Source organism: Neomonachus schauinslandi, chromosome 15 (assembly GCF_002201575.2).
Source record: "Neomonachus schauinslandi chromosome 15, ASM220157v2, whole genome shotgun sequence".
Lineage (NCBI taxonomy): Eukaryota > Metazoa > Chordata > Mammalia > Carnivora > Phocidae > Neomonachus > Neomonachus schauinslandi.
Window position 1 is genome coordinate 44,695,489 of NC_058417.1, and position 12,577 is coordinate 44,708,065.

Sequence of the window (12,577 nt, forward strand, 5' to 3'; positions counted from 1 at the left end):
TCTCTACCATTTGTTACTGTCTTATCTCTTATTATAGTTACTTGGGTGGGTGTGAAATACTATCTTGTTATAGTTTTAATTTGCATTTTCTTAATGACTGATGATGTTGAGCTTATATTGTGTGCTTATTAGTTATTCATATATCTTCTTTGGTAAAATATCTTTTCAAACCCTTTGCACATTTTTTTTTGTTGTTGGGTTGTTTGTCTTATTGAGTTGTAAGCATTTATTGTATATTCTGGATACAATGCTTTATCAAACAATGGGTTTGCAAAATATTTTCTCCAAGTCTGTTGCTTATCTTTTCATTTTTTCATTGATGTATTTTGAAGCACAAACATTTTGATCACATCAATTTATCAAATTTTTCTTTTTTTTTGGATCAGGCTTTTGGTGTCATTTTTTATCTTTTTAATAGAAAGTACACTGTTTATATCAAATATCACAAAACAGTGATTTTTGTTATTGAGGTTTATTTGTTTTAAATTCAAGTATTGGAAAATATTTTCTATACTCAATTAAATTCTTTCTACCCTCTTCTTTTCCCTTTCCTGCCCCTCCCCCATGTTCAAAAAAATAAAAGGGATAACATTAGCCTATGTTCCTATGTCCATAGACCATAATTGTTGATTATTTTTCCATTTATCACAGTGTTCATACCATAATTAGGGCCTTTCTGGCTAGCACAGATTTTCAGATTTTTAAGTAATACTGATCATGCTTGTTCAAAAAAAGGGTAAAAGGTAAATGTACCGTCAGAAGCCAGATAGATCAGGGGTTCCTGGGTGGCTCGGTTAAATGTCTGCCTTTGGCTCAAGTCATGATCCCAGGTTCTATGCTCAGTGGGGAGTCGGCTTCTCCCTCTCCCTCTCCCTCTCCCCCGCCCCCACTTGTGTACTCGCTCTCTCTCTCCTCTCAAATAAATAAAATCTTAAAAAAAAAAAAAAAGTTAAAAAGGGAAAAGAAAAAAAAGAAGCCAGATAGATCTGTCCTAGAGAATAGGATTTTATACTGTCGGTGTAGTACAAATGGACTGTATTGAAGTATGAGCATACTTCATCAGAGAATTATTTCTTGTCATTGTTGAATGTAATATAAACATCTAGTGTTGCTACAGGCAAGTCATCGGTCAGGGAATAGTTTGTATTGGATTGTTTTCTGTATCTGGAAACCATGGTGTCAGTATCCTCACAAAGAGGCAGGGAAGTGAACTATAAACCAGAGGGCTCAGTTATCTTCAAAATTTAATAGATTATAGGTTGAAAATGTTTCCAGAATGTGGAGAAGTAAAGTTACTTTCACAAGGAATTATCATGCTGTGTAATGTTGTATAAATATTACTGTGTAATGTTGTATAAATATTTGATAAGACCACAACCTCTGATAGTTAAAATGATTAGGTATCTAAATCATTTTTTAAAACAAATTTTCTTAGCTCTGGAGGTCCTCTCTAGATATACTCTAGATACGGCTCTTGCTATAGCTCTAGAAATACTTATTTTCCTTTATTTTCTAATGTGCACATATGAGTGGTTCCCCAAAGTGTGGGAAGATCAAATACTCAAATCTCCTTGGTGAACAGTAGTAACTGAGGATTTCAAATATGAGATAGCTTAAAATAGAGGGGAAAAAACCCATTATATTTATTTATACTTATTAAATTACTCTAAGCATATGAACAGTTGAGGGAAAAAATAATGCCAGTTATAAAAGACCTTGTTCAAATCCAACTCTTAAATTTCCCTTCTTTTTAAAACTTTATCTCACTATGAATAATGTAACTACTTTAGAGACGAAATAATGTTGAATAATGATGTGAAAATACCATTCGCGTCACTTCAAAAAATCTGGGGGAATAATCGTTTAAATGGTCATTGCTGTGTTACAGACTTTTCCCTGCTTGGGGAAGAGAATCACCCTCTTTTGCCTGAGCTCATTGGCATCTTTATGGGGCCATATCTTCTGGCAGGACTAGGAAATTGTCAAGGAATTATTTAAATTAATTTGCTGCATTGGACTCTAAAGAATAAAATTGTCTTTGTTATTCCATAAGACTCTTGATTTTAAAAAGAATGGAAGGACACTTTTATAAAACACTTTACCTAGAAGAAGTGGGGTCAGTACATATGCAAATGTTTATGATGATTTTTTTTTTAAAACTTTTTTCTGAGCTTTGAACTCATCTGCAACATAAATGGAAAATATATATGTAAGGAAATTTTTAAAACAACCATGTACTCTTTATTAACTATTAAAATAGAAGTCTGATTATTGTAAGTATAAATATATTGATCCATTAGATTGGTCCAAAAGCTGTATACTTTCAGAAGCATAAAGATTCAAGCAAGTGAAGTCTGTACTTAGATGTACCATTTAAAAGCTCCACCATATACCACATATGAAGGTAGTGCTATTTACTGAAAATAAAAACTTTTAACTCGAATGACAGAATGATTAAAGCTGAGTTTTGGCAATCTCTACCATCAAGGCTTGAGTTTTTCCTAGAGTAGCTCAGTTTTCTGAGTATAAATTCAGATGTAATTACATCTTTAAAATTCTAAGATGCAGAAAATAAAAACGACTGTCTTTTATTGTTTTCAAAATGTAAATCACTACTGTATGTTTATTTCTTTAATCTCGTTGTGTTGGAAGGAATTAGAAAACCTTGTGGACTTGCGGTTGCATGGCAGAAATTATCAGAGAGTAGGATGTCTATGGTCATCCTTAATGTCTTAAAATGAGATTGGCTGGGAATTGGAGGGATCTGGGAAGTAGGAAATACTCACTTGCAGCAGCTGTCCTCAGTGCTTTGTGTGAAAATGAGGAGTCTGTCAAGGAAACATATAAGCAGTGGAAGTCAGTTAAAATATAAACTCTCACCATCTACTTGTTAATGTTTGGAGCTGCACATTTTCCTAAGAAAAGGATCTTAAGAATCAGGTAAATGCAAAATGGGAATCATGGGGGATTTAGATGAATCCAATCAGAAGCTGTAATGGAGATTTTATAAAGAAGAAAATATGGGCTTTTCAGCAGTCAGAATGTTGGCTTTATGAATCAAGGGTATAAGGACAGCAGAGTGGCTTCTTGCCCAGGCTGTAGCAAACATAACATCATTCCAAGCTCCCTGCTCAGGTCAGCCAGCATGACAGTCGTCCTACTAAAATCTGTTTTCACTAGTGACAACTGATATAAGAAGAAACAATTCAGACTGGTTTCATACTCAATATAGAGTTGCCTCTGGAATGTTTTGTACCAAATGCTATCTGCTGGATTTTTTTCTTCCCACTTATTTGTTAAGTTATTTTGACTTCAAAAAAGTATGTCAGTTAAATGTTCTATAAATGAATCAGCTGTTCCAATCCTATGAGATCTCAAAAAATATATATATGCTCCCTTTTCCCACTTCCCTCTTCCTTCTCTGAAAACAAGGATTTTTAACGACAGAAGTTTTACTTAGAGATAGATTTTACGTAGAAGTTTACTTTTTAAAGCATTTTCTTTTCACATAAAATTTTTTTTATTGTAGATTTTTTTTTCCTCTTTCTTCAGTTCACTTCGACTTACCTAGTTATCTCCTACGCCTGTATCTGGAAAGTGTTCGTTAAATATTATAGTAGTAATTTAACTTGATGGAACTGTCTCAAAAAAACTTGCCAGGACAGTTTCACAGTAAGAGTACCACCGTGAGGTGGGAATATGGATGTCCCTGTAGATCTGCCGTTGGTGTTTGTATGGGATGAAGATATGCAAGACATTGTTGCTATCGCCACCTCCTTCATCCTTAGCTTTCAAATAACCCCCTAAGACAAAACCTAATTTGTCATTCACTGATCATTTAAATGTAGCCAAAACACAAAGTGTATATTAAATACACTTATTCAGTTATTAGACAAGTGTTTATTGAACTTGTACTGTATATATGGCAGGCACTGTTCAAAACACTTGAGAAACATCAGTAAACAAAACAGAACTCCCTCCCCCGCCCCCTTGGAGTTTACATTCTAGTTGGAGAAAATAAACATAATAAGTAAGTAATTTATATAGTATGATAGAAAGTAATATGTGCTATAGAAGAGGGACCAGCAGTACTTGAAGGAAGTTTATATGAACATCATTGGAGCCGAGCGTATTATCATAGTGATGTCTAGTAAGCATTAAACAGAGCAATGAGAAGGGTGAAGCTAGAGCCAGACATATATCTAAATCTAGGTAGGACTAGTCTGGAATTCAGTTCTATATTGAGCATTATGTGCAGGGTACTCTGACTTACTCTGAAGGGACAGGGTTATCAAAGATAAATCAGACATTGCTTTCTTGCCTTCCAGAACCTGCTGTAACAAGGGAAGACAGCCATGTAGGCAAGTAGCTGAATAACACAGGTTCTAATTAGCAATATATGTATGTGGTTGCTAAAGGGGAGAAGCAATTAATTTTGACTGGAGGATCAGTTAGAGAAGCAGAGAAAATGCAGCCTGAGCAAATTTGACAGAGAGTGAGATGTTTGACAAACCACGACAGACTTCTCAGAAAGTGGCTTGCAAATGGAAAAGACTCAAGTGGTCATGAGGGAGAGTACCCCTATACAGCTAATACAACAAAGGGCCACAGCTAACAGACTTCTAGGTCTCCTGGTTCATCTTTCCAATATTTGTCTCATATCCCTTTAAATAATGGGCAAGAATTTTGAAAATGATGAAGCAGTGAGAAACAAAATAAGACTAAGGAGAATAATGATTTAATAAGGGATAAAGGCAGTGAAAAAATATTTTGGATTATTTGGTAGAGGAAGTTGTGATAGATTCAGAGATCAACAAAAGGATACTGATTGCTAAAAGAAGAAAAAGAACAAATGTTTTAATAGACTTAAGTAACACTAAACATAATTTATTTGCAATCTGGATTAAAACAATAGTTCCCCATCAGCTGATTTGAGATCTGTCTGTGCCCTGAATCAGGGCTTCGGAGCTCTGGCACTTGATACTGAAGATCACTGCTTTTCTTTAGTTCACTGTTTGCCTACGAGTATTTGGATTTGTAGAGGAATGAACCGTTCATTCAGCTCAATAATTAGAGTATTTGTCTTTTTCTCCTAATGTCATCTGACTGAAATTGAGACGTGTGCTCATTCCAAAATATCTTTACTACATTTCTTGGTTTTGTGAAAGAAAGCAATAGGACAATTGATGTCCATTTTTCTAGGAATTAAGATAGTAAAGGTTCGTTTGGCAAAGCTTAAGTTCACACTCAACGTTTATATTTCACAAATGCTGTCAGCAGCTCTTTGAATAGGAAGCTGACCCTGTGAGAGTAAGGCTGGGGCTAAGAGTACTTGCCAGGAGGTCTTTTCAGTAAGGAGAAATTAAAATGAATTATCTGTTATTCAAATCTATACTCAAAGTATAGATCTCCCTGAGTTTAATCTTTAAAAGATTCATAGATGAATATAATATAGAAAAAAGGGCTCTTTTTTCCTTAACACAGCTTTTTGCTCCACTCCATGTTGTTGCTGTATCTTTCCACCTACTGTTAATGAAATATACGTTCTCTTTTTATTAAAACGTATGAAACCATTTTAGTGCATTGGCATATAGAACCATTTTAGTAAGAGAACCTTTAAAATTATATAATGTGCCATTTATATTACCATAGTGGTAACCCAAAACTAACCACTCATCCAGCTGTTAAAGGTTTCATTTGAGTTTTATTTTAATGTCAGTAAAAGGTTCTCATTGTCATTGATACTCTTTTCATATTACTCTCAGTTTATCAGCTTTAGGAAGTACCTTATATGTATTTTTCTCATTAAAAAAAATAACAAATTTGGGGGCTTTTGTTTGTTCTTTTGTTTCTTACTGTGGAAATATTTGCAGTGTGGAGTTTTAGTAAGCACCTTCACTTTGCATTACAAGGTCTTTACTTGCCCACATTTGGTTACTGCTCTAGGAAGCCATAAAAAACAGAGTTGAGGGAAAGTGACAAAGATGAAGAAGGGATGAAAATAAGCTTTTTAAGGAAGAGTTAAATCTGTTTAGCTTTAAAAGGGGAGAAGGGGCACAATGCAAATAGCACTCACTGGACTGATGGACCAGATGTCCGGTTTTGAGGCCTGGCTCTACCATAAATGAGTGATTCACTGTAGACAAGTCACTCTACAGTACTAATCTGTAAAATGAGGGGATTTGACTAGTTTGGGGTCAACAAACTTTTTTTTTTTTTTTAAGATTTTATTTATTTATTTGACAGAGTGACAGTGAGAGAGGGAGCACAAGCAGGCGGAGTGGGAGAGGGAGAAGCAGGCTTCCCGCTGAGCAGGGAGTCTGCTTCTCCCTCTGACCCTCATTCCTCTCTCTCATGCTCTCTGTCTCTCATTCTCTCTCTCTCAAATAAATAAATTTTTAAAAATCTAAAAAAAAAAAAAAAAGGCCAGCTAGTATTTTAGGCTTTGCAGGCCAATATGGCCTCTCTCAAAACTACTCAACTCTGTTGTAAAAGAATGCTCAACGAACGGGCAAAGCTGTGTTCCAGTAAACTTTATTTACAAAAATAGGCAGCAGGCCGTAGTGTGCTGACCTTTGGACTAGGTGACCGTGATGAAGATTCCTTTCACATCTTCATTCTGTGGTATTGCTTTATCATCAACATATGAAAGGATTACTGCTCTGTTATTTTCAATAGTGTATCAGTCAGGGGCTAGCCAGGAGACAGAAACCAGTTATTTTATCAGAAAATCTGAAATGTAAAGAATGGTTGACTATGTTTAAATGAACTGGAAAGGGAAAAAGAAAACACTGAGGCATCATGGACTTGGCAACTGCAGGAAGCAGCTACCACCTCAGAGTCTGTGTCACAAGAAGAGGTTGGGGTTATTACACCAGAGGAACTTGGAGGAAGGGCCCTACAAAGCTGAAACTGATCTCTGTGTAAGGGGCCTGCTCAGCTGATGCTAATATTTCTCCCCTCCAAGGAGGGCTCTGTGGGGATGGGAATTCTGAGGGCTCCTTTTTTTTTTTTTCTTCCTTACCTTTTTTTTGATAGCTACACACATATAGACGAAGAACCAAACAAAGGAAAACAGACTTTGATTAAAGCAGGAGGGACTAATAAACATAAGAAAGAACTAATTCACAGAACCACATAGTTATCTTTTCTGGATAGTTTTAGTTTCCAAATGCAGAGATCAAGATTATCTCTTATTCCTCTGAGCTCTCTCCTACTGATGTGTAATGTGGCATTTAACTTCCTTTTCTTGGTTTACTTCCCTAGATGAGCTTTCAGAGACTTTTGTTTCCCATAGAAACTATATCTATAAATTTGGATAAGTTCCTCTTGTCTAGGTTTCCAGTAGACCCAAGTAACTGAGGTAATTGCAATAGTTGAAGGATGAAGGGAGTATATGTCTCTTGCACATGTTCTCTCTTATTCTTTTCTGTCTCTACCTCTATTCTGTTTTTCTCCGTCTCCCCCCCCCCCACTTTTTCAGCTCAGAGAGCACTTTGTGACTTTCTTTGTGCCACTTAGTCATAATCCACCTTAGATTGTTGTTTGTGTCTTATCTCAACTGGGGATATGGACATTATCTTCATTAGAGCTCTGCAGCCAAGAGTGATCTCATTTTGGTTCCTCTCAGCCACTCAAACAGTCACCAGAGGTAAGCTGGCAGCTAAGCCAGGGAGGGCATCAAGAACAGGGCCTGGCACACAGTAAGCTCTTGGTAAATAATTGCCATTGAAGAACTGAATAACCCCTGGCACAGTATCGTACATAATTAGCAACAAACTGAACCAGCAGTTTAATTAATAATTTATAAGCTCTAACTGATTGTATTCTGACAGAAGTTTGGGCGTGTTGTTGCTGTTGTTAAAAACCGTTTTGTTCTTCAGTGCTTCCTGATTCTTAATTTCTTCACTTTTTGGTTCATTGTGAATGTTCCCAACAGCTTTCAGTATATAGCAGTGCCAGGGCCCATGCCATTTTCCCTCTCCCTGTTGTGTCTGGGTTAAAGGGTTTATACATGCAGTGGGGGGCCATTATTACCTGACTGTGTTCAGAGAGCAACTAAGTGTTCTTTGGAATTCATGGACATTGGCAGTTCCCTAAAGACTCTTCAGCAATTCTCTATCTGTTGTCCTGATAACCATCTTTCCAATAGATATATACACTTGAAAATTGTTTTCAGAATGTTTTCATATTTCATTCTTTAGCATGAAGGGGAAATGTTGAAAACAGAGCTTCATGTTTTTCTTACAGCTCAGTATAATTTGGAACATGTTTCTCCACTGATGGTGTTTATGCCTTGTTCTACAAATGGTATTTGTGACCCCAAAGAAGCAAAAAATTAATAATTTTTGTTTTCAGGTACTGTTGTGTTTGCTAACTTGTTGCTAGTACTCTTCATAAGTTCAGGCAGTTGATAGTGTTGAAGGAGCTGAAGACAACTCTTGACATTTTTCTCCTGGCACATGTTCGGGACACTGACAAGGACCGTGAGTTCAGCAAACCCTTGGTAGATGTATATGCTGGAGTGAGCTCTGATTCCCAAGTTGGGATGATACAGACGAACTGAGAGTTTTCTAAACTTACATATTCTGACTAAACTTTTCTGTCTTGTCAGCCACCAGCTCTGCCCACTTGGAGGACCTTGCTTACCTGGATGAGCAGAGACATACACCTTTGAGAACTTCTCTTCGAATGCCGAGACAAAGCATGGGCGGTGCTCGCACACAACAGGATTTAAGAGGTTAGAGCTCCAGAAGGGCTTTGCCTGGTGATTCCCAGGCAAAAGTGGACATGGGCAGTAGGCAAAAAGTTTGTTTCCTATTTCCACTCTTACTGAAGCCTCACTTAAAAAATGAGCATGTCACCATAGAAGAGAAAGATAAACACAAATACATTATATTCATCATAGACATTGTAATTTTGAACAGTTGGAAGCATTGATCCTTGAAATTCTCAAAAGAAACAAGGGTAAAGGTGGTGATGGAGGAAACAACCTTTTTAAGGTCCTGGATTTCAGAAGTGAGTGTTGATTCACTTCAGCCCTAGTGTGAGCTTGGTGCTAATAGTCACATATTTCATAGAGCATTTATTTCATCTTCATCCTAGCAGCCACTTCTGATGACATACAGTACTTTTATTTACTTGGAGTTTCAGACAGTGCTTCTAGTCCTCTCCTGGAAACATTTAAACAACATCCCTTTCCCACTCAGGCAACAGTTTCTTCACACTTTTTATGCATACTACTTGTTTCTACAATCAGGAACCTAATCTTTTCAGAGACTTTTCATTCTGTTGATCCTTTCAAAAGACAATCTAGGTGAGAGACCTGTTAGTGGTATTGCTGCTTGTGCCTCTGGTTTGTGCAAAATGAACCAAACCATCTCTGATAGCCTTACCAGATAGGTGGTCGGCTTTCTCTGGTACCCACAGTACTAATATCCCAAGTGCCTTTTTAAATTTTATCTCCTAGCTTGTTTTCATCTTTCCTTTGCTCTCCTCCTCACCCCTTGTCCAGTGCTAATCTGTATAGTACTGCATGCATAACTCACACAGGAAGGGTTACATTCATGCCTGCTGTCCATTCTGGAAGTCATTGTGCTGATAATTTTTCAATGATGACTGTGCAACTAGGAGCATAAAGTAATTGGTTGTATTGCTGCAGTTGCCAAACCTCCCATCTACTATAGTGAGTTGATGACCTCAGTCAGTTTTGGTTCCCAGTCCTATTCATCCTACTCACCATTTCTTCAGTTAAGCCACATGCTAGTTGCTTAGTATATACAGCTGAGTATTTCCAGCCTAGGAAGTGGCATTATATTAAGCATTACTTTAGTATATATACTTTAGTATATTTAACACTACTTAGTGCTGATTGATTGATTATATCCAAAGCCTGAATAAATCTAGTCAAAAGACTAAATAAATGATTTGTGCCAAAACCAGAATGCATAGCCATAATAAAGAAGATTGAACACACGATTTCACTCACATGTGGAATTTAAGAAACAAAACGATCATAGGGGAAAAAAGAGAGAGGCAAACCAAGAAACAGACTCTTAGCTGTAGAGAACAAACTGATGGTTACGGGGTTGCGGGGGGGGAGGGCAGGATGAGTTAAATAGGTGATGGGGATTAAGGAGCGTACTTGTCTTGATGAGCACTGGGTGTTATGTGTGTTGAATCACTAAATTGTCCACCTGAAACTATTATTACACTGTACATTAACTGTAATTTAAACTAAAAAAAAAAAAAAGATTGGCTACAACTATTGATCTATATAGACCTTAAGATTTGGCTGAAAATCTGCATTAACATCACCTTGCATTTCATTACTGGAAAACATACATTAATTATTTTATTTTCTGCTTTGCTAGTCGTTGAATAATGGATTTTGTACTGCAGGCATCCTTCAGAGATCTTATGGGTTCAGTTTCGGACAACTGCAATTTTAAAGTGACTGTCACAATAAAGCAAGTCAAATGGATTTTTTGGTTTCCCAGTACCTATAAAAGTTATGTTTACACTATACTGTAGTTTACTAGGTGTGTAAAAGCATTGTCTAAAAAAACCATTGTGCATACCTTGATTTTAAAATACTTTATTGCTTAGGGGTGCCTGGGTTGCTCAGTCAGTTAAGCGTCCGCCTTCGGCTCAGGTTATGATCCCAAGGTCCTGGGATGGAGCCCCACGTTGAACTCTGTGCTCAGCAGGGAGTCTGCTTCTCCCTCTCCCTCTGCCCCTCCTCCTGCTCCTGCTCTCTCTCAAATAAATAAATTTTAAAAAGATCTTTAAAATACTTTAATGCTTAAAAAATGGTAACCATCATCTGAGCTTTCAGTGAGTCATAATCACTGATCACAGATCACCCTAACAAATAAAATAATGATGAAAATATTTGAAATATTGCACAAATTACCAAAATGTGACACAGAGACACAAAGTGAGCAATTGCTGTTGGCAAATGGCACCAGCAGACTTGCTCAATGCAGGGTTGCAACAGACCTTCAAGTTGTTTAAAAAAAGAAGGAATTGTCTGCATGTGAAACACAACAAAACAAGGTATGCCTGAAAGTAGAAAACAAAATCCATTGACAGATTGCAGCTGTGTATTTTTGAGAACCCTTCGTGTTGGGTTCTGTTGATACTTGATGGTATAATCTCTGCTTTGGTATCTAAAGATTTAGTAAGATGTTTGACAGATGCATTCTAGTGAGCTTGCTTTTAGACACAGATATCACTTATATCTAGAAGACAACAAAAAGCTTTGCTATTGCATTGAACTTCAGCCTAAACATTCAGTAAAACCAAAGTACATTCAAAGATTTTTCAAAGCATGCCTAAGAGAGCTCTCTGCCTGAATAATGCATTCCTAACAAAACTAATTTTATATCCCTTGCAGATAGTCTCTCAACTTACTGTTTACACTACTCCTTGAAGATGCCGTTTTTCCATTGGTAAAGGTGCTATGATATGAGTGTTTTAGTTTCTTAAAGTTGTCTGTTCTTTCAGGAGCTTTTCTTTTAGAAGTCTAAATGGTTAGAACATGCCACTCAATTGAGTACTTTAATCCATAAGAGACTGGGTGTTTACTAAGCAGTATTTTGCCTTCTAAAATTAGCATACTGATCTTCCCTCAAAAAGTAACATATTATCTTAATTAACTGTTTACAAATAAACTCTGTCTTCTGATATGACTTAAAACACATTAACAAGAAAGGAAAGCAAACTTGGATTGGCTTTCCTTATGTTTCTATAGACCTGCTTCGCAAGCCTTTATAATTTGTGCTTGGTATATCCAAAACATTGCACTTCATTGTAGAAACAGAATCATATTGTTTTCCTGGCATAATTTTAGAAAACATGTCACATCATGCTTTCTATTTTATTTAAAGAAACATACAAATTTCAGTCATGTTTTGGTTTTATATATTTTTCTTCTGGCTGTGGTTGAAGTAAAACAACCTTACCCAAAAAAAGTGATTGAAACCTTTTGTAGTATACACTAAGATAAATCTTTCTACATTAGAGATAGATCTTTCTATGTTTTAAGGTATTACTCAAACAAGTCCTATGAAATAGTTTTTTAATCACAAAAATGGATTTTAAATCACAAGTGATGGGTTTTAAATGACCCTGGATCTTAAGAGAAGGTAGTTAATGGTCATGTACACTGAAGTGTATCCGCTGACTACTAAATTTACTGTTTCCAAGTATAGAGATTATCTGAAATAATATCTTTTGAGGATATATCTAAAGAGGTAGCAAGCATTTATTGGGCACTTCATACAGGCATTCTTGCATTACTCTGTTTAGAGCAGTTCTCAAACTTTTTGGTATCAGCACCCCTTTACACACTTAAAAAAAATTACTGAGGGCCTTAAAAGCTTGGGTTTATAAGAGTTATATTTATTGATATTTGCCATATTAGAAGTTAAAACTAAGAAAGTGTTAAAATATCTGTTCATTTTTCAAAAACAATAGTAGACCTGTTATTTGTTAACATCATGTAAGCTTTGGAAAATTCTACCGTACACTTGTAACAGAATGAGCATGGAAAAAGACAAGTAACCTCTCAGTA

The 12,577-nt window shown here is 36.3% G+C and overlaps 1 protein-coding gene across 2 annotated transcripts in view; it reads left to right on the forward strand.

The window, feature by feature from the left end:
- The window catches only part of TANC2 (tetratricopeptide repeat, ankyrin repeat and coiled-coil containing 2), a 297,008-nt gene that overhangs the window by 175,059 nt on the left and 109,372 nt on the right, over positions 1–12,577 (forward strand). For both annotated transcript variants that reach the window (XM_044921763.1, XM_021678492.2), the window contains one exon: positions 8,615–8,740. In XM_044921763.1, coding sequence (XP_044777698.1) covers positions 8,615–8,740 — 126 coding nt within the window. The remainder of the gene's footprint in view (positions 1–8,614; positions 8,741–12,577) is intronic.